Genomic DNA, 21,365 nt, shown 5'->3' with positions numbered 1-21,365 from the left:
GACAGTAAATGACTGTTTGGTTTCACCCTGGTTGGGGGTATTGTGCTGACTGTGTTGTACAGAAGTTGATGACTGTTTTCGGTCCTTGAATATTTCTCAACATTTAAGATTTTTAGGGAACATAAAGATGCAGTAGGTGGTTCTGGAGAAAGATGGTTGTCTCATTCCCTGGTCTTCAGACGCTGACATTTTGGGTCGGTGCTTATTGTCTAATGACTAGGGAATGACTCAACTATCAGCTATAAAATCAACTCTCTTACTGACTTGTGATTGACCAAAGTCCTCCATCACAAGTTAGATTGTCAAAAGACTAAGGGTGATTTCAGTCCCAATGGTCTGGTTCCTCAGTTCCTGAATCAAACCTCCAACTGGTCTGGTTTGTGTTCACAAAGGCAAAAATCGAATGATCCAGAAACACAAGTCATGTGGCTGAAATGTCATTCAATTATTGGTCATAGGGTTGGTTTTAAAACAACAACAAATGACCCAATTTCTACCTGGTTATCGTTCATCAGGGAGCACCATCAGGTTCTCTTCATGTTGGTATTGATGTGGAGCGCATATCAGCTGACAGCGTCTCATTAGACAGCGGGTATTAATTAATTAGATGATCGTGACTCTTGGTTTGTCCCTGAACAGCTCCAGAGTTCACTTTACAGCGGTCAAAGACCACCTCTTTGGAGCGAACCAGAGAGCGGCTGTTTGGTCTGGCCCAGAGTTCAAGTCCAGCATTCACACAAACCTAAACTAACCACCCCAAGGGTGTAAACGCTACAGGGTTCAGTTCAACCGGACTAAACAAGGCCGGTGTGAACCTGCCCCAGAAACAGAGCCAAGAAGAGGAGCAGAAGTCTAGCCTACGTTGGGGCTTCTTACGTCTTTATTTGACAGAATAGGACAGGACCCACAGGTGCTGCAGAGAGCTCACAACCTCAGTACATGGGAGGAACATTCTACCAACTGAGCCACCAGGCCACCCATATTTAAATATTAACAACGGATCACATGACTACATGTATGCGAAAGAGGGCTCTCATAATGAGGATCATCACTCCACTCCACAGAGTGTGTCGCATCTTGGCTCGTCATTTGGGTTTTATGTCCCACAACTTTATTGCTTTGGTTCACTTGCTGTTTTCAACAAATGAAGTCAGATAGATTCACTGCATTTAACCCGCCCAGCACCAAATGTCAGATCAACAAAGTTAGCAATTAGCTAGAGAGCACAGTCAAGCATTTAGCAGCTAAAGAACTAGATATTTTTCTCAGGAGTTGGTGGGGATCAAATTAAAGCTAATAGAAGAAGGAATACTGCACTTAAATTCATCAGATGACCAGAAACACGACTCCAAATGAATGCTAATGTTGCTCTGTGTATCTGCTGGGTGTATAAATAGGTAACTATTAGCTAACATCACCTGAAAAGATTATGTCAGTGATGTGTTTTTACTTGCTTCTGCTGCCACCAAGTGGTCATAAAAATCAGGTTAATGGTTCAGCTGAAATGAATGCAAGGAAAATCCTGATGATAGCAACATTTTGCTGCAGATTTGCTGATTCATACTTTATTTTTGCACAGAGTTCATGTGACACACTGACCCTTCTGTCTGGAAAGAGGCACAAGGCCTGGCTTGAATCCTGGTAGGTGAAATGAGTTGACCGGAGGCGATTACATCAATTACATTTTTAGAGGAGAGAAAACACAGGGCTTTATCTGTGAAGTCTTCACTTTCAAATTAAGTAATCAACAGTTTTTTTTTATTGAGATTGGACAAAAACAGGAGCTATAACCCTCCTGCCCCATGTGATAACAAACCATCTCCATGACAACTGAACAACTGCTGAGGAGAGTCATGTGATTAAGGCTTCAGATACAACAATCTGGACTTTGTGTTAAGAATATTCTTATCAGATAACATTTTTATGTTCAGTTAATTACATTGGAGCTACAGGTGCTGTTGGGCTAATGGGCTGTAAGTCATGTGAACAGTGTTAGTAATTTTGTTTTCTTTGCCTGTTTGTCTCACAGTAATTAAGTTTTAACTTGACTTTAACTTACTGACTGCAGCATTGTCAGTTTGAATTTCATCTTGCTGCAGCCTCTTTTCAGTTGTAATCGCTGACAACAACAATAGAGAGGCGGATTTTTTGTTTTGCCAAAATCCATTTGGTTTCATTCCAGCACGAGGTGGCCAGGTCACTGATTCAAAACAGGTGCTGAATGAGGATCTTTGACAATAGTGAGTATTTAACAGGCCTTGGCATCCGATTCTCAAGCATGTCATGGAGGAAAAGTGCCGTTTACGCGGCAGCAGTACACAGCTGTTTCACACAAAATATTAAGATATTTTTTAGTCATGCAAGCAGCATCTGCCTGTCAGACCGCAACTTTGGTTGGTGTGAAATATGTCAACAACTGTTGGATGGATTGCCATGAAATTTTGCGCAGCTGTTCGTGATCCCCAGCAAATGAATAATAACTTTTGTCATGCCCCAGATTTTCATTTAGTGCATTCATTAGGTCATGATTTTAATTTGTCCAATGTTTTAGTTAAAGGGAAACTTCTGCACTTTTGATGCGGCTGTCCAGTCACTGTTGATGGTAAATGTGGTCAACTGAAGCAAGAAATTCCCCAGTGTGTGCTATTTTGACTGTGAAAACTTAGTTATTCTGTTGCAAAATCTGCTGTTCTTCCTGTATCCAGGGATTCCACAGTGATGTAATTGGTGTTATGGAAAAACTACACGCTATTTCAGCTTGGATTTCTAGTTTCTGTCTCTGGATAGCCAGTGAGCATTCTACATGACTATTTTTGGCACTTAGCACCATGTTTTGGCCAACAAAGTGATAGCTGTATGCTAGGGTGGTTATACCTCGGCAACATGGGTGTGGGCATCAGAAGCTGGCCCACAATGCATCCTGGTACATGTAGACACAGCTGCACAGCTCGGTAAGCAGGAGAACCCATTTTTTCCCATCAATATAGCAGACACTGATGAACTTATTGCTTCAATTGACTACATTTACCATCAACACTGACTGAAAATCTACAGGAAATGAAGTGCTGAATTTTCCTATCAGCCTCAGCTGTGTTGTGTTTAGTGCTAATTAGCATATGTTAGCATGCTGACATGCTAAACTAAGATGAAGAGCATGCAATGCATTATACCTGCTGATTATAAGCATGTTGGCACTGGCACTATGAGCATGTTAGCATGTTAATATTAGTGTAACACACAAAAACAGCTGCATGAACGTTTGCTAACGTGTCTGGCCCTTTAGATGAATGGATACTGCAGCTGTGCGTGCCACAAGAGATCCCCAGTTTGATTTCCAGGCTGCCCATCCCTTGAGGTTCCCTCAGGGTGGGCTCTAACCACATTGGTGGCAGCGGTGGCATCTCACCAGTGCCATCCCTCTGGCCGTGGAAGTCCAGTCTGGTCGACCCTTGGCTCTTCGGGGTGGGCTCTAACAAAGCTCAGATGTTACATTAGCATTTGGCTGATAGCACTGCTATGCCTATAGTAAGTACAACTTGACAGAGCCTCATGCATGGCTGTAGATGATAGTTTTGTTAATCTGCATCATAAATTTACCCATTTTTATTCATTTCTAAGAGAGCAAAAACTTATCAAAGGTCCGGTGTGTAAGATTTATGGGGATTTATTGGCAGAATATGCCAGAAATTTCACAGCCATAGGTTCTCCTAAAAGCTTGGAAAGAGAGAATGAGACAAGGTGTCTGCAATCTGCAAACTCCCTGCAATGTGATATCTGATGCCGCTTTTGTTTGTTCATCCTGGGTTACTGTAGAAACTTGGCGGTGCAACATGGTGTACTCCATGGAAGAAGACCCGCTTCCTCAGTAGATATAGACATCTCATTCTAAGGTAATGAAAACACAAATATTCTTATTTTATAGGCAATTATACAGTCATGAAAACATATAAACGCTATACCACAATGTTAAGAAATCCTTTTTTTTTAAAGATAAACTGCAATCTATCTAACAAGATACAACTGAAAGTATATCCTTCTTGCATATGGTAAATATCTGCAAAGTGTAAATGTAATCAAATGATTAAATGCAAATAAAAGTGATGCTTGTCAAAACTAACCTAATTGACGAGCCGAGAAGAAAACGCAGCTGAATAACAAGACAGACAAAGGATGACGCTTTTTGATGAGCTGCCATAATTACTGGTGAGGAGCTCCTCGTACTGTGATTAGACTTACCAGCCCTACATAATGTGATCATGACATTGGGCTCTTCTCAAAGTCATTTTTAGCCTAATACGGGATTCACTCGCTCATTTGCAACATTTGTAGCCTTGCTGCCTTTTCAAGGATAGCCCTAATTGTGTCGCCCAGACGTTGCTGCGAGAATCTAACTCCAGGTCACAAATTAATGATATGTATCTTTTAAAGATGGTGATTTCCTGCCTCTGTTTGCTGTCACACCAGGAGCCCCATTAGACGTTAATCACCCTTCCTGAAAGCACAAGTAGAAGCTGCCAACACGTGTCCAGATCTCAGCAACATGCGTCCGATTTTGGAAGGACATTTTTTCAGCATTAGACCACCTTCCATGAAAAAGGTTCAGCGCCTGAAGGGAAATTGGTTGTTCTGGCAAATCACATCTTTGAAACACCCACGGAGAAACCTGAGGTTGGTCTTAAAGAACAAAAGAAAGTAAAATGTTAACTCTGTGTGGATGCTTGGCTGGTTTTCCAGCCCTTTAAACTGAATGAAATCAAACAGATGCCAAAATGCTGAAGCCATCCTGACTGGCGCTGAGGCTTGAATGACCGTAATGATCACCCACAGTGTAATTGCCAACATGCTTCAGCTTTGGATGCTGGCTAAAAAACATGCCAGAAAGTGAAAAACGTACATGTGTGCTAAGATGACATTTGCATTAAGTCATCCTTAAATCTTACGCTTCATTGTTTCAGGTCTGGATTATGTGCGTTTAACCGTCTGTAACTTGGTGAAAACCAAGAGAGCACACTGCTGAACGTCTTTACTGGAGGGACAACCGAAACGGGACAAACAATGTGAGACGAGTTATAAAGACGGGCAGCCAAGCATAGTGTTTGTGCAAGCTGGTGTTTGTGGAAGCATCAGTCTTACATGAGTGGCTGAGGACTCAGACAGACAGCTGATTGGACGAGAGTGTGAGTGGAACAAAACACATCAGTGAGGGAACCTAAATGAGTCTCCTTGTTCTGCTGTAAAATAATAACATTGTTCAATCACTGAGTCTGTGGACGGATTCAGGGACCTCAGCTGCTTCCACGGCTCCTCTGTGACTAGAGATGTGACAGTGCCCCCTAGTGTTTAACGTGGAAAGTGAACCTCTCTCTGGGTCAACGTCAGGTTTCTTACTCTACTGTTGCACAAGACACTCCACGTCTGTTAGCTCTTAGGAAAGGGAACATTAAAAAGAAACTTCAATGACACACATGTAAATGTAAAGTTAAATTAATAGATGAAGTGCTATAAATGATAATTAAACAAAGATAATTTAGCAGTAAACTTAATTCTGCAAGTCCATAAAAATGCTGTGGAACTACTACTACTGAAATATGTTATATAAACAGTAAACTGCGCAATCTAATAAGCAACAGACTTGGCACTGAAACTTAATAAAAATAATACCAAAATGTAATGTGCACAGTAACTACAGTTCCACTTATATCCCATTTTAATAACTGTCTTGGTTATACATATTCCTCATGTAATATCTGTCCAGTGGCCAGTCCTGTAACGTGTGTCCCTTTGTAATAAACAAATAATTAAATAAATAAATACATAAATAACAACTTGTACACTGGAAAATATAAAGTCATCGTGTAAAATCTCTCTTGATTTTTTATTTAACTCAGGTCAGGTGACTCACATACTTACAGAAGAGTATTACAGCCAGGAATAGGGGAAAAAAGAGATTTTTTTTTTTTTTTAGATGTTATTTTGCATTTCAAAAATAAATGTGAAATGTTGAGAGTAAAGTTAAAAATTCAGCATTAATGCAGAGAAGGATTTTTTAAATTATTTTTTCTTGTTCTTTCTCTCTCCTTTTTGGCATTTTGAGGATAGAGGTTAATAAATAAAGTTGAAATGTCAAGAAGAAACTCTCATCTTCAGGAGGAGGGATGCAGAACGCATTTGCATTTTGCATTATTACAATAAATGTTGAAAATAAAGTAAAAATGTTGAGGAAAAAGACAAACTTTCAGTATTGATGCCAGGCACAAGAAAAAATAAATCAGATAAGGGGTATTTTTGTTTTTATATTTTTAAAAAATGAGAATAAAGTCAAAACGTTAATTACTATTTCAAGGTTATTCTCAAAAAAGTAATGAAACGGAGAGTTGAAGGTTGTGTCTCCATTTTTCAGTGCAAAATGAAAAAAGTAAACATATTGTTCATAGCATGTCTGCAATGCTTTGATGGACGTGAAAATTATAGTTCTGTGACCCTGACAGTAATGATGCAAAATGACATTGATTACACAGTTAATTATGTGCTGAATGAATGGATGAGAAAGAGCTTTAGGAGACACACAAGTAGATAATCACTAGAGACTAGCATTAGCACTAACACAAGAAATCTTTTAACAATATTTAAATAATAACCCACACAGATGGAAACTTCAGTGAGATTCAGTCTGCTGTATATTTGTGTGCACCTGTTGTTGTATGTCAAACTTGTCAAAGTTTTAATAAATAGTGCTTGTTTACATAATTATGATAAAAGTATGAAGCTATAAAAGCTACTTCATAAGTTGCAGTGTTGAAGAATGTCTTAATGCACCCCATTTACTTTTCTTTTGCTTTTTAATGGAACCTGTCAGCGGCTGTACAGACATTTGGGCAGTGTGCATCTATTCAATTGGTATTTTTCTTTTTCCCGATGATTAGATACCTGAATTAAGCAACAGGGGTGAGCAAGAAAAGATTTCCAACAAAAGACTTCAACCTTTTTCATACAATTTTCCACCAAACCATGCTGCATTAGGCTGTCAGTTTTCCGCCCGGGGTGTCCGCCTGTAGCTGCACTCAGGGCAGTAACATTCTGTTCCTTAATGGCTACTATTACTTTAAATGGTGTGCTGTCATTGTTACATAAGGTAAGGAGTTTTTGTTCTGAGAAAACCATATCTGAATGTATACAAAGCCATTGGTACATAAAGTACTACACCCATGACATCCATCATTGCATAGACCATTTAACAGTGTTGACAATGGACAATGGAGAGCAAACTGACTTGGTTTGCGTTTCGTATTGTGCTGCTAGTTTACAGTTCATATGGAGCTGGGTTCACGCACATTGTAGTTTTATCAGATATCTTCCAAATTAACTCTCTGAAGTTGCACCAAACCTGCTATCTTGATTCATGGCAACAAAAGCAGCGTAGAGATCTAGAGATGGAAATGTTTGTCGGTCAGTTGATCAGTCCCACACTTTGTTCCAGACTGAAATACCTCATCAACTATTGGATGGCTTGACAGGTAATGTACAGACATTCTACAGACCTCTAGTGTTTTCAATTATCCACTGAAATATCTCACAAAATGTTGTACAGATATTCATTATTCCCAGAAGATGAATCCTAACTATTCTGGTAATCCCCTTATTTTTCTTTTAGCACCACCCTGAGGTTCACATTTGTAGTTCTGGGTGAAATATCCCAGCAGTTGAATCCTGGATGGATTGCCATGAAAAGTGGTACAGACATTTACTACATTACATGTCATTAATTTGGAAAATGCTTTTATCTAAAGCGACTTATAGAACTAGTATGAGCTGTTTTTTGGTGTTTGAGCTGGCAGCTGAATTGAGGTCTGTGTAAAAAGGGTGCAACACTGTCACGCCACGCCTCTTTTGCTTCCGTAATGCTGGCATGCTATCTAAAGTCACTCGCTGGGGCATCATTAGAGGGCTTTCCCAACAGGGGACCCAGATCCGAGTACACTTGACCCCAGAGTTCAATTCGTGCAATTATTGGGAACACTCGGGCGCGGTTCAGTGATCCGTAGTCGGGTTCATTTTAAAAGGTGGTCTTGAATATGGTTCATGTGTGCTCGAGTACGGTTCACATCAGGTGCGAAAGTGAACCGTACCAAGAAACAAGGAAGTGGACTGACATTGGGATCTTGCTTTTCTGCATCAGAGCAGCAGCATGAACAAATGCTGTGTAGATGATGAAGTGTACAGACGTCGGGTGGGGTGGGTGTGGGGGTTTGTACTCAGACACACCCTTTGTTGCATGCTGGTATTGTCTACTCCTAAAGAAAATGGCCGACAGGAACATTCATAATCCTTTAGTGATCTCTTAACACGAGCGCCATCATCAGATCAAAATTTTTAAGTGGTTTGGTTTATGACCAAATACCTGCAGAACTAATGACGTTCCCATTAACCTCAGCTGGACTTTGTGTCTAGTACTAATTAGCAAATGTTAGCATACAGACATGGTAAACTAAGATGCTAACCATAAACACCAGCATGTTACAGTAACTAATGATGTTAGCGATCAGGTAACACCTGTGCTAAAATCAGCCCGTCCTTACCAGGAAAACGTGCATGAAGGTTGCGTGTGCAAACAGTTCATTCCAACTGAAATGTTTCTTGGTTGACAGCGTCCAGGTGGGGAGGATGACTTTCACCCAGGAGTGCTCGAGTCCTGAGTGAAACAGAAAACAAAACAAAACATTGAGTTATTAAGTGTCATTATGTATGAGTGCCATAACTTCCATCATGTGACGTATGTAACGTAGTTAGTTTAACCCAAACCGTGACCTTTTTCCAAACCTACCCAAGTATTTTTTTAATGGACAAACCAAACAAAGCTGCAGCATAGACCACATATGTTACGAGTTATGTCATGTGATTTACATAACATAGTGAAGATCGGTGAGCCGTACTCTACCAGAACATTTTTACTGGGACAGAACTTTTCCTTTAAAGAAATACAGTAAATAAATCCACAGTCAAGGCAAAAGCTTTACAGATGGAAAATCACACAACTTTACTTTATCATAAAGAGTATTAAAGCTGGTGTGCTCTTTGTCATAATCATGCAGTTTACCAGGACACACAATGGTAAAAATAACAGGAAAAAAAAATAAAAAATCAAAGGAATTTCTATACAGCTCATAAATGAGAATGAAATACGCCAAGAGTACTCCAAAAAGCTCAAGTAGACCTTATCCTTGGTCACTAACAGTGTTTGACTCCATTGTACCGTATAACAAACAATACAATAATGCATTTAGCAGTGAGGTGATAGCAACATAATGCTTATTGTGCACCGAGATACATAATCAAGAATCAACAGAAACAAATGTGTCATGTTCTCAACACGAAAGGCTGCACAAAGATAAAACTCTGTCTTGTTCACACGTAGTTTCTTACAGTGACGACAGTCCTGGTCGTTTCTCTATTCCTGTTAATCTACAAACACGCTACAAAATCATTCCTTATGTTTCCTGAAAACTTAAGAAAATTAAAAAGGACTGCATGTGTGGTACCGTATTCTGAATTTGTAAATGAATAAATGAAATGTTACAGGTTGTTTATGGGCAAGATGGATATAATATACTAAAATATATACAAAATATTGATATAAATCTCAATACACATGACAGATCTCAGTGTATTGTTGTCCTCCACTGGTTTGTTGATATGTGAAATTCTTTTTTTAACATCTGCAGTGCTCTTTGCTCTCTGTTTCCAACTGTTTCCTACAGATGATTATCGACTGGGCTGTGACACATGAACAGTGAGATCTGTATTCATTTTGATGTTATTTGGGTTTTTTTAAATTTGGTATTTGAATAATTAAATCAGTATCAATTGATCTGGAGCAGTGGAACAACAGAACAATGACATATTATCACCTTATGAAGTTGTTGCAGCTACTTTGTTGGTTGTTCATAATGATACAAATCACACAAACAAAACACGGGAAAAAAATGTACAAAGTAATTTTTGTATTTCTTGATCAGAATCACTTCTCTGACATTTTGCCACAGCAAGGCCGACCCTGTGCACGTAATCACCACCTGGGAACAGGTTTGGGGTTTTTAGCCAAGTTTACAAGAGGGGGAAAAAATTAAGAATTTGTCACAGACAGAATTTCACAAAGTTTTCCCAAACTCGACAACTCACAAAAAACAACACAATTTTTAAGTGTGGGGATTTTTTTTTCCCACGGTGACAGAGAGTGTATTGTGTTTACTGTGCTCTTTAGATTGTGCCTCTGTTTCATTCTTGGTGTGGTTTTCCCAGCCAATCATATAATATTAAACAATATTGACTCTCTCTCGTGTCAACAGTCAGTGTCTGTTTTCACAATGATAGACTTTGACTATAGCTTAGATATAACAGATGGTCAGACGCCTAAAGTCATCTGACGAACAGAGCATTTTAGTTCTCGACTATCTTAAGTAGGACAATTGCACAATGAATTCTGGGTAAATTAGAAAAGTCAGATCGAGTCGGTTGAATAATCCAACTGCTCACCTCTATTTTAACCAGCAGAAAATGTCTTTCTTTTGTAGGAATTAAACAGTTGCAAAAAAAATAAAATCTGATATGGAAATAATTGCAGTGAAAATCCAACTTCTGAGAGGAACATCAATGATGTAAAAAAAAAAAAAAAAAAAAGATGTAAAGATATGGTACAAGATACAAAAAAATCATTGCTCTCTCCATAACAATTATGGAGAGAGCAATGATATATTTTCCTCTTTTTTTTGTTGTTGCTACTGATCAGCTGATGGCACTGATTGTTACCGTGGTAACATGGGTCTTAAGCCTGAGTCAGCCTTGGGGTAAAGTGTCTAATTTATTGTTCTTAGAGTTAGTCAGTCTGTATTTTTGTGAAATGGTCTGACTTGCAGTAGATTAATCTATGAGCAAAATTAAGACTGGGTTAACACTACAGACTAAAATAACCAGCCCAAGACATGCTTATTATTTATGTGCGCTGCTTTTATATCACTTGTTTGTGTCTTATTGTGTGTGTGTTTTGAAGATGTTGCTGAGACCTCTGATTTAATGTCTGAGGTCATAATTCTTAATGAACATTTATTAAATGAGTGCATGTTATTACAAATGTGTGTTGCAAACATTATACCCACTTTAGAGATTGCAGGAATGTTCTTGCCACATTGCAGCAGCACAAAATCAAAGCACTGTCGTAGTGTCCTCATAAAACAAATAACTATTTTATAGTTTTATTTAATAGTTCTCAGCATCAGGCGAATTAAGAAAGCCCCCCCTAAAGAAAATCTTGCCTCGGGCCCCTTGTTTTCCAGAGCCGGGCCTGTGCCAAAGCAAGCAATGGGTGCGTCTGTCTGTATTAGCTTTATTACTTTAATCCATGTACATACAAGCCCATACGGATCTGTCTTGTAATCTACCAATGCTCCTTTTCTTATATTTACCTTGACCTCGTGCACCTTTCGATTCGATGCTGTGTAAACTTTAGCCAACACATCGAGAAGTCACTACACCCTCGGGCTTAACAATTCCTTGTTTACTCTCTGTCAGGAGCTCTCTTTCGGCAGGGTGATAGACTTGTTTTTGTTCAGTATCCATTGTGCGAAGCCCTGGATGCCTCTGCATCATTAGCAGCCGAAGGGGAATGTGCTACATCTATGACTATAGTGAGCAGCTGAGCTGGGTCTATAAAAGGAGGGAGACCAAAGTGCCAACTCACCTCCACCTCATAAAGACCCAGGAGCAGGTATGTCTGACATTTCAGAAGTCCTCCTAAACATATTTTACATTTTTTATATGTCTTTGGATGATATGAATACATTAATTTAAAGAAAATAGCCAACCTTCAAGAGGGGGAGTCACTTGACAGGCTGTTTCTGTACAGTTCTTCTCTTAAATACAGTATATGCACATTTTCTTTTTTACTTTTTTAAATATAAAAATACAATTATTCTAAAATAATAATGATAATAATAAAACTAGAGTTGTATATCAAAATATCTAAAACACTTGAGTAATTTTACTGTTTGTCGCTTCACTCATCTTTCTTTTTATCCAGCAAAATGTTTGCAGTCCTGATTTGTATCCTGACACTGCAACAGGTGCACTCTGCCTGTGTTTTGGTGAGTAGAAGTGTCATTTGTTGAAATACTTTATGTTATGCATTACAAGTGTCTTCCATAGACTGCAAAGTATGTTTACTCAAAGTCCTTGATTCAAGTTTTGAAGAACTCATATTGCACTGACGTAGTTTGATTTTGTGAGACTTAAGTGCATTTTAGACTGATATGATTTTGCATGCAAAATAAATGATGAGCTAATAAAACCTATCAAGTAATCTATGTCCTACAGTATGGAACATGACCTTTCAGATATTTGTTGTTGATTTCATCACACTGTATTGGTACAGAAATTACATTTCCAGTTGAAATTCATACATTTTCAGGGAGCAGATGAGCTCACTAAAGGATCGATAATGTTAATAAGGAAAACACCAGATTTTTATATTCACAATACGATATGAATATTGCAAAGAAAAATATCTGACATTGCTGAGATTAAACCACATCAGCAATATGTGTTGCAGGGAAAGCAAATGTAAAACTGTTAAAGAACTTTTTTCTTTAGATATTTTTTTGTATTGCTTTAAGAGATAAGTAAAATAACATTTTTTATCACATTTAAGTAAAATTTTCAATGCCTTCCTTTGCTCTTAATGGAGTGTTTTTGTGTTGTTGGGGAAAAAAAGTCAAGGATTAGACTCCCTTTATGAGAACTTAACTTTAATTTCCTCTCATTTTCAAATGTACTTGTCTGCATACCATGGTGTGTCCACAGCAAGGTAAGCACAATATTACGCCCATCAGACATGTTTAACTTTACAGAGGAATATTATTTTCCAGCAGACAATGCCAATAAGTCTCTCAATAAGATTATGGGATTTGGCGCAATCCTCTTTTGTTATGTCAAGCCATTTCAGTGTAATTAAACCAGGATATGTTTTGTGAGTCATATCGTGGCTATTAAGCCACCAGAGTAAATATCACTCTTCATTATGTCTTTAATCTGTTGTTTACCCATTGGTTTTAAGTGTGTGTGTGTGTGTGTGTGTGTGTGTGTGTGTGTGTGTGTGTGCAGGCATTTGCACAGACAACACAACAGTTCAGAATGAGATCGTTGACGTGCACAATGGCTACAGGAAAGCGGTCCAGCCTACTGCTTCTGATATGCTAAGAATGGTCAGTCCTGCTTTCTGCTAGCACAATACAAGTGGTACAGATGATATGTGCTATTTATTATCAGCATTTGTTTTCTCTCATTTGTGGGAAAGAAAAAAAACAATGAAGTGGGTGAAGTCTTCTGCACGACATCTGGAAATCATAAGTCATGAACAGCTTTTCACAATCAGGGTTGTACGGTTAGATGATTAAGAATTCAACCGAACTGAAAACCATGAGCTGCATAAATGTTATAAACTAATGAATAAATACCACTGAGTCGTGTACAAATGAATCCTTCATCTCAAAGTCATCAGATTTGGAACAGGTTTTTGGTTAGATGCCTGAAGTAAGGTGTTTGCTTAACACAAGCTTAAAGGGACAGTTCACCCCAGAATCAAAAAATACACACCTTTCCCCTGGCCTGTAGTGCTATTTATCCACCTAGATTTTTTTGGTATGAGCTGCAGAGTTTTGCAGAGAATTGTTTGTCTTCTCTTGACTATAATGGAACTAAATGGCACTCAACTTGTGGTGCTCAAAGTGTCAAAAAAAAACAACCAAACATTTTAAAAATTCAAAACCAGTGTCTCTTTCCAGGAATCATGACCCAGTTACTCAAGATAATCCTGGTTGTGAGCAGTTTCATAGATTCTGAAATAGTTCCAGTAGATTTTACTGCAGAAAGAAAGTAGTTCCTACATGAAAATGCACAGAGGCGCCTTCAGATTTTGTAACAAACATACATTATTGTTGCAGTGTACTATGACTACTTTGTGCACATTCATTTCCCAAAATAGAGGCAAATACGATCCTCTAAATATCCTCTAAATATGTCCTTTAAACAGAAGTGAATGGTGACCAGTTTCCCAACGTAAAAAACGTTGCATGTGCAACATATCAAACATATATCAAACATGAAAGTATCATAAACTTCATTCTCTGCTCCAAAATCTAGTGTAAAAATTGCATTGACTTTTTATCAAGGGAAACAGGACAATGGGTTGACCTCTAAAATACATAATCCCTGCGGCACTACATACATTTTTACTATTGTATGGCCTGTCATAGATAAATATAATCACTCTCGAAAAAAATCAACATCTTCTAATCTATTAAATGTAGGGAGCCAAGCCCAACCACAGATCCTTTGTACACAGCTGAAAATCTGTCAGTCAGCAGGAGAATAAAGATGATTTATTTCTCTTCCAAAGGAGCTCGATGTCTGGAGTTGAAAGGTTTCTGCACAAAACTAAAAAGAAAAATCGCACATTTATATTAGAATTCAGCTTTGGTTTTGGGTTGTGTGAAAAGCTCATTAAATTGTCTCAGAGGGAAACGCCGCTTCAATCACAACTTTTTTGTATTTTAAGGGTTAAAGGGGAACATATCTTTAAAAATTTCATCTGTCCTTTAAATTACAAATGATCCCGTTTTCAAAACCGATAGCTTGCGAGACATTGTGGGTGTTGGTTTGAAATGAAATTCTTGATTTGTTCTGTTTTGTTTTTTTTCTTTTACAGAGCTATAGTGTCGAGGTAGCGGCCAGTGCTCAGGCCTGGATTGACAACTGTACTCTGGCTCATGGACCACCCACCACCCGCATGCTCAACGGTATATTTCTTCTTCTTCTTTTATTCCTCTCTCTTTTTTGTTTACCTTTCACCTTGCTCTGCATATACCAGGAACTTAAATAATACCTCAGTGATTAAGTCAGTGTGAAGTTTCCCTGTGAACTGACTGACCTTGTGATTGATGGTCAGAGTCATAGTGAACATTATCTTATCTCCAGTCTTAATACCTTCTTTTAATAACAAATTATAGGCAGTAGGATAAGTTATCATTCAGAGATTATCATCAATAGGCTTTTTACTGAACTCTATTTTATTTTAATAACTTAATCTACTGGGACATGAAAATAAAACTGTGTATTTGCAGACACACATTAATCAGTGCTGCCATGTGTTTCTCACCAACGACCAGGATATGAGTTAGGTGAGAATCTGTTCTATTCATCCAAACCCTACCAGTGGACGTCTGTCATCGAAGCCTGGCACAATGAGGTGCTGAACTACAAGTATCCCACGGGCTCCAAAAATGGCAAAAGTGTTGGTCACTACACACAGGTAAGATTTACCTGCTACAAGAGCAACAGAAATGTTTTCACAAAGATAAATGTGTTTTCTTTTAGAAAAGCAGAGCTTGTTTCTGTAGCAGTGAACAGGTCAATCAGTAATGCTGGTGTTTTGTGATTTTTTTTTTGTTTGTTTTTTAATTAAAGTGGCTATAATCGATATTTTTCACACTTTATTTATAACAATAGCGGTGTTTCTATCAGTGTATTTTTATGCACATTTTGAAAAATTGCATTAGCAAAGGTTGATGGAAAAGGCAAAATAAAAAAATCATTTTCACACATTTTTTTTTAAAGCTCTTCTGATGTGCTTTTGCCTTTTTTGAGTTAATGCGCTTCATGGGACATGAAAACATTTAACTCACACGAAGAAGAAGAAGAAGAAGAAGAGAACCCTAAATTTGCAAAACTCTTGCACATGTGCAGTTGACTCAGCAATGGCTGGTGATGGTTATCAAATAACTATTAAATATTTTTCCTTCTGTGCCTGAATTACTTTACAGATGTATTCTAAGCACTTTACATCTTATTAGATTTTACTTAAAGACATAGCATAAGCAATAGTAGTTTATATGTGTATGAAACGAAAAAAACAGAACATTTATAATAAGAGAAACCAGTGCACCACAACGTTGAGCATGATTAACAAAAAGCTAGGTACAGGCCCTTATGCTGCTCACAAAACAAAAAGTATAAATTAATAAATAAATTATAAAAAATAAACTATTTCTGTGGTGGAATGCAATAAGAGACTTTGGATTGAGCTCACTTGAGAGACTTTTGCAAATCTTTCATATCTAGGGTTCCCTTGTAGAAGTGACTGAAGAAGAAGAAGAAGAGGCTGTCCCTGCTGTCATGAATATAGCTAATATAAAAGAATAATTACAATTCACCCAGTTTAAAAAAATCCCAATGGCCGCTCTTGATTTTTCTGTTGTGGATCATCAACATAACTGGTTTTATTTCTTCTTCTTTTTCTTCTTCCTTGAGGTTTATTGGCGGTTGACAAGCAAATGGTTTCGTTTCCAGTTTCTGACTTCTGCTTCTTCTATTTTGTTTATTACAGCCACACATAAAGTAGCCAATACCGCCGACATGTCAAAACTTTGCTTTGATTTCACTTGACAATTGGAAACAATGATAATTGATCTAATTGCTGGGCTACTTGTACCTGAGAAGTGACGCTGGTGGAGATTAACCTACAGAGAATTGTAGCTTTAGAATGTGTTTGTACTGGACCAAAGTTAGAGACTTGATCAGGTCACTAGTGCTGCTATGTATCTCCTGAATGTTTAAATTAGAAACTGCCTGCTAACAAGTTTGACATATCAACTTAAAAGGTGGTAATTTGTCGGTTTATTCTGCCCACTAGTGTAAGGACCAGTATACCCTCTGAACTTTACCAATGGCTTATAAACGTGTACTGTATCTGTCTATATGTCTATGTCATTATTTAGGAGTTTCCAAGTTAAAGCAAGAATGATGACTTTTTGTTTTTGTTGTCAGGTGGTGTGGAACAGTTCCTACAAAGTTGGCTGTGGAGTGAAACTGTGTCCTAACAACATCTATTTCTATGGCTGCCACTACTATCGAGCGTATGTGCCTCTCATTCACTCTCCGTACCCACAAAACCCGTGACTTTGTTTAACATGTGATTTCTAAGAAAGTCCACATGAAACAGAAAGCAGAGTGCTATTTTCTTCCACATGTTTGCATTTCTTGTAAAAAACATGCAGCTATGGGAGGGACTTGATGCTGTATCCAGTAGTGCTGAGTGTCTGTTAGGACTACACCTTATTCATCAACCCTCCTGATCTTCTCAGGAGACTCTTGTTTTTTATTCTCCTTATTTAGTCCCAAGATCACAATTCATCTGCATTTCTCATGATTTCTGACAATTTTTCACACCCTTTTTCCTTTTTATTATGTTTCTGACACTATATTGCATGTATAAGCCCCACACAACTCTGAAACTACACATTCAAACTAACTTCCTAACTTGTTAAGGACAAGTTTAACGGAAAGAGGCATTTTGTAAAATCTTTTAGGGGCAAAAAATAAATGAAAAGTGGTGAATAGTAGTTTATCCCAGAGATTTTGCAAGTATATGTTAGAGGGATGAATTATTCTGTATTCGTAGACAGAAACAGTACAAAGACAGTATGATGGGGGCTGAGTCAGCTAACGTAGCTGCACGGATAACTGAGCTAACAGCAGCTAGTTACTTAGTTAGCTACTTTAGCAACAAGTAAAGCCATTTTTCTTCATCAGGAAACTCTGTGAATGACCTCTGTACTGTATTCCCTGTCAGTCACGGCGGCTGTGTTCTGACCTGGTCGTGTTCACTGAGAAGCTGCTGAGCCTGACTCTGTTACCTGCTAACGGCAGCTAAGTTAGCACAAACTCTGTAAATCCCTAACCCTAACCCAACCCTAACCTAGAGTTGAAGCTGAGCAGCTGGAGAACATCAGAAAGAAAACCAGAAAACATTTTTCAGTTTCACCCAAATCAGTGAATAAAGATGTTAAGTTGCGTCCAGCCCCCAGTACATCGTAAGCTTCAAGTAGCTAATGTTAGCTCGCTGCTGAAGCAGTCCATTGTAAAATGCTGTCATGCACTACTTCCTACTACTTGAATATTTCTAGCCAGCTGGCTGTAAACGCAGTATTTGAGGTAAATGGAACACCTGACGACACACCAGCAAACGCACCACGCTGTTGCTAGCTAGCATCTTAGCTCTGCACTGCTAAAAGTTGAAGATTGATTGACAGGTGGATATTCTGATATAATTGGTTGAAAGGAGTTGGTTCTGAAATCTGAAACTGTCTTCAGAGGTTAGTTCTAAAAAAAAAACCTTTAATTTGTTTGACAGAGGAAACTTCAAGGGATGGATACCGTACACAGCTGGAGAACCGTGTGCTCTCTGTCCTAATAAATGTGCTGAAGGCAAACTCTGCAGTAAGTTTCACACATCATGACAAATACACACTGTGCGTTATTTGTTTGGCAAATAAAATGTATATTGATATTGTACACTGAGGTGAAACAAAAGACAACAACCTAATCTTTTCATTGTTTTGTCTATTTTCCATTTCAGCCAACCCCTGTCCCATAATAAACAAATTCCTCAACTGTCCAACCTTATATAAAATCTTCAGATGCAACAAATCGTGGATGAAGACTGCATGTCCTGCTTCATGCCAGTGCACTAATGAAATCATTCCAGTTGCTTGAAGATAAGCTCTTGAGTCTGAAAACTGAGACTATTCAGACTATTTACATTTTTGTTGGTTGTCTGTCTGTGAAGTAAGCTACTCTAACTGTGATATACATCCTATAAGCTTATAATAATATACTCAGCAAAGAATACGAGTCTGGAGAAATCTGGTTTAGTATTGATTGCCTTCAGTTAAAGGGATGTTTTGGATGGGTTTTGAAATATTAACCTCTCATCTAATCAATCTACTGTGTATAATTCTACTGTTGTTTTTTAATGAGTGCCAGAAAAGGGAACTACAACTTAATCTAGCTATACAACTCTGTGTTTTTTAAATAATTATACAACAAGTAGTTCCGAACAAGCAATCTGATTGGTCAACTAGACATTTAGAAGGTGATGAAACAACACACAAGACGATTTTTTTTCACCGCAATGAAAATGTTGTTTTTGAAAGACGAAATGTAAACAAATATGGATTGAAGGAGAATATTTAATTAGCTACAAATACATTGTGAATCTTTCTTCAATAAATTTTGACTTTTGGACTTTACAACACTCTGGAGTTATTGGAAATGTTTGGATCACACAGAAACTCTGTTCAGCATCTGCCATCAGCTGTACCAGGAGGTCTGACTCAGCGCTGATCGAGCTAGCAAAGCAGTTAACTGTTTGCGTGATTCAGTTTGGGAAATTCCTCCCTAGAAAGTGTTAACATTAGTTGGAGTTGGTTGGCTGACTCATCAGGGACTACAAATCGTTCCTGTTGCGAAGTCGTTACGAAGGGTCGACCCACTTGCTGGAGTAGTAAACTAGGTTTCATTACATAAGAGGTCGACCAGCTGATTGTTTTTCAGTAATTAGTCAGGCTCCATGTGTACATATATATATATATATATATACATATATATACATATATTTATATATATATATATATATATATATATATATATATATATATATATATATATATATATATATACATATATATATATATATATATATACATATATATATATACATATATATATATACATATATATATATATATATATACATATATATACATATGTATATATATATATATATATAACAACAAAAAAGCCCTTTCTTTTGCAACATTCTCTTGTTCCTGCAAAAAATGACTAAAAGCATTACAAAATGCATCACAGTTATTTTTTTTAGAAAAGCTGTAGTTAAATCCCACATTTTAGGCTGCAACAATCTTAGAGAGACTGAACATTATGTTTCTCATTTTCAGGTGATTATACACGAATGAAAACATGAAAAAAAAGGAATTTTATGTTCCATTTCTGCCATATTCCACAAATAAATCCATACAAATCTTACACACTGCACCTTTAAATCTTGAATCAGTATTCTTATGTCATTATAATATCTGTATGTATGGGGACGTTTGCAGGAAACGGAGCATTTATTGGGGTTGGACAGCTGATATGAAGAAATGATGATCAGGTTTTTCAGATCACACCTGTGCCAGAGACTGACAGCGCCAATATCTTCCAACACCATCACTTAAGAAAATAACAACAGCAGATGAACCACCTGATGCTCATCTTTGCTTCAGTGAGTTGATGTTAGACTGCTGCTTTGACTGAATATCAACCTGTACAGTGTTTAAACTGAACTAATCAGTATTTCATGTCAAAATGGTCAAGTGACTTTATGTATAATTCTGACAAACCCACAGCAAACTATTATAATTTACTGTCTTTCAGATAATTGTTCTGGTTTTACAGCCTTTAACTTTATTTTCTTTCACTCTCTGCTCTCATCAGTGTGATTTCCAGCAGAAACAGACATCTGTTTCTAATGAGAAGTCTTTGATGTGCAGCGCCAGACAACAACAACAACAACAACAACAACAGCAACACAGTGGAGCATACAGGGTTGGGTAGTAACAGATTACATGTAATCAGGACTACATAATCTAATTACACAGAAGAAGTAACTATAACCAGCCCAGACTACATTTGAAACTATGTGTAATTAGGTTATAGTTTTATTGTCAACATTTTTTAAATATGGAAAGTTTGAAAAAATTCATGGTAACAATAATAATAAAGAGAATAAAGAATATTTGTGACACACATTTTTGTGGCTGCATCCACAGTATAAGGAGAAATATTCTCAAGTTTTAATTTTAACGCAATCAAAAAGTATTCAGATTAGATTACATTGTTTTGTAATCAAATAGATTATGTTGCTAATTACAAAAACTGGCATATAAATTGTTTTCAGTAATCTGACCCAACTCTGGGAGCCTCTGAGCTCAAGAGATTTTCCTCAGGAGTTGAAGGAGAACAAAACAGAGCTAAAAGGAGAATAAATACGGCAAAAATAAACACGACTCCTAATGAGTCCTAATGTTTCTCCATGTCTATGTCAACTTTTAAGTGATAGTAAGTAAATAAACGTTGAGTTTACAGCTTGCTGTGCAGCCATCAGGTGGTCAAAAGAATAATATATTATTATGAGGAGTGCAGCAGTTAACAGTATGACCTCACCAGACTGTTAGTCAGTTCATATTTTAACATGGACATCTGAATATCCAATGTTACTATGTTAATAAAACTTCAATCTATAAATGTTTGCACAGTCAGACTACAGCAAAGATCACAAGTGTGTCTGGAGCCCTGAGTACACACACCATCACACCATGTGTCATCTTTAATATTACTTTATGAGAGACCAAAGGTAAGAGCTATTTGATCTCCTAAAACCTTAAATCCTTCCTTTCAGGTCAGCTTACATTTACAAGATG

The 21,365-nt window shown here is 37.5% G+C and overlaps 1 protein-coding gene across 1 annotated transcript; it reads left to right on the top strand.

Annotated features, from left to right (window-relative positions):
• Positions 1-12,074: 12,074 nt before the first annotated feature.
• LOC146322217 (cysteine-rich venom protein) lies at positions 12,075-19,075 on the top strand. Its single transcript, XM_084725790.1, has 7 exons — positions 12,075-12,138; positions 13,150-13,250; positions 14,753-14,843; positions 15,213-15,355; positions 16,870-16,958; positions 18,236-18,321; positions 18,461-19,075. The coding sequence occupies exons 1-7, from the start codon at positions 12,075-12,077 to the stop codon at positions 18,595-18,597; spliced, it is 711 nt and encodes a 236-aa protein (XP_084581916.1). The 3' UTR covers positions 18,598-19,075.
• Positions 19,076-21,365: the final 2,290 nt, after the last annotated feature.

Source organism: Lutjanus erythropterus, chromosome 9, assembly GCF_056507025.1.
Source record: "Lutjanus erythropterus isolate fLutEry1 chromosome 9, fLutEry1.hap2, whole genome shotgun sequence".
Taxonomy (NCBI): Eukaryota; Metazoa; Chordata; class Actinopteri; order Lutjaniformes; family Lutjanidae; genus Lutjanus; species Lutjanus erythropterus.
Note: the sequence above shows the minus strand (reverse complement) of the source record. Positions and strands in the feature narration are given on the sequence as shown.

Coding starts and splice junctions, on each gene's coding strand:
- LOC146322217 (XM_084725790.1), top strand. CDS start 12,075: ATGTTTGCAGTCCTGATTTGTATCCTGACACTGCAACAGGTGCACTCT. Junction 14,844..15,212: donor CACCACCCGCATGCTCAACG/GTATATTTCTTC, acceptor ACCAACGACCAG/GATATGAGTTAGGTGAGAAT. Junction 15,356..16,869: donor GTGTTGGTCACTACACACAG/GTAAGATTTACC, acceptor TTTTGTTGTCAG/GTGGTGTGGAACAGTTCCTA.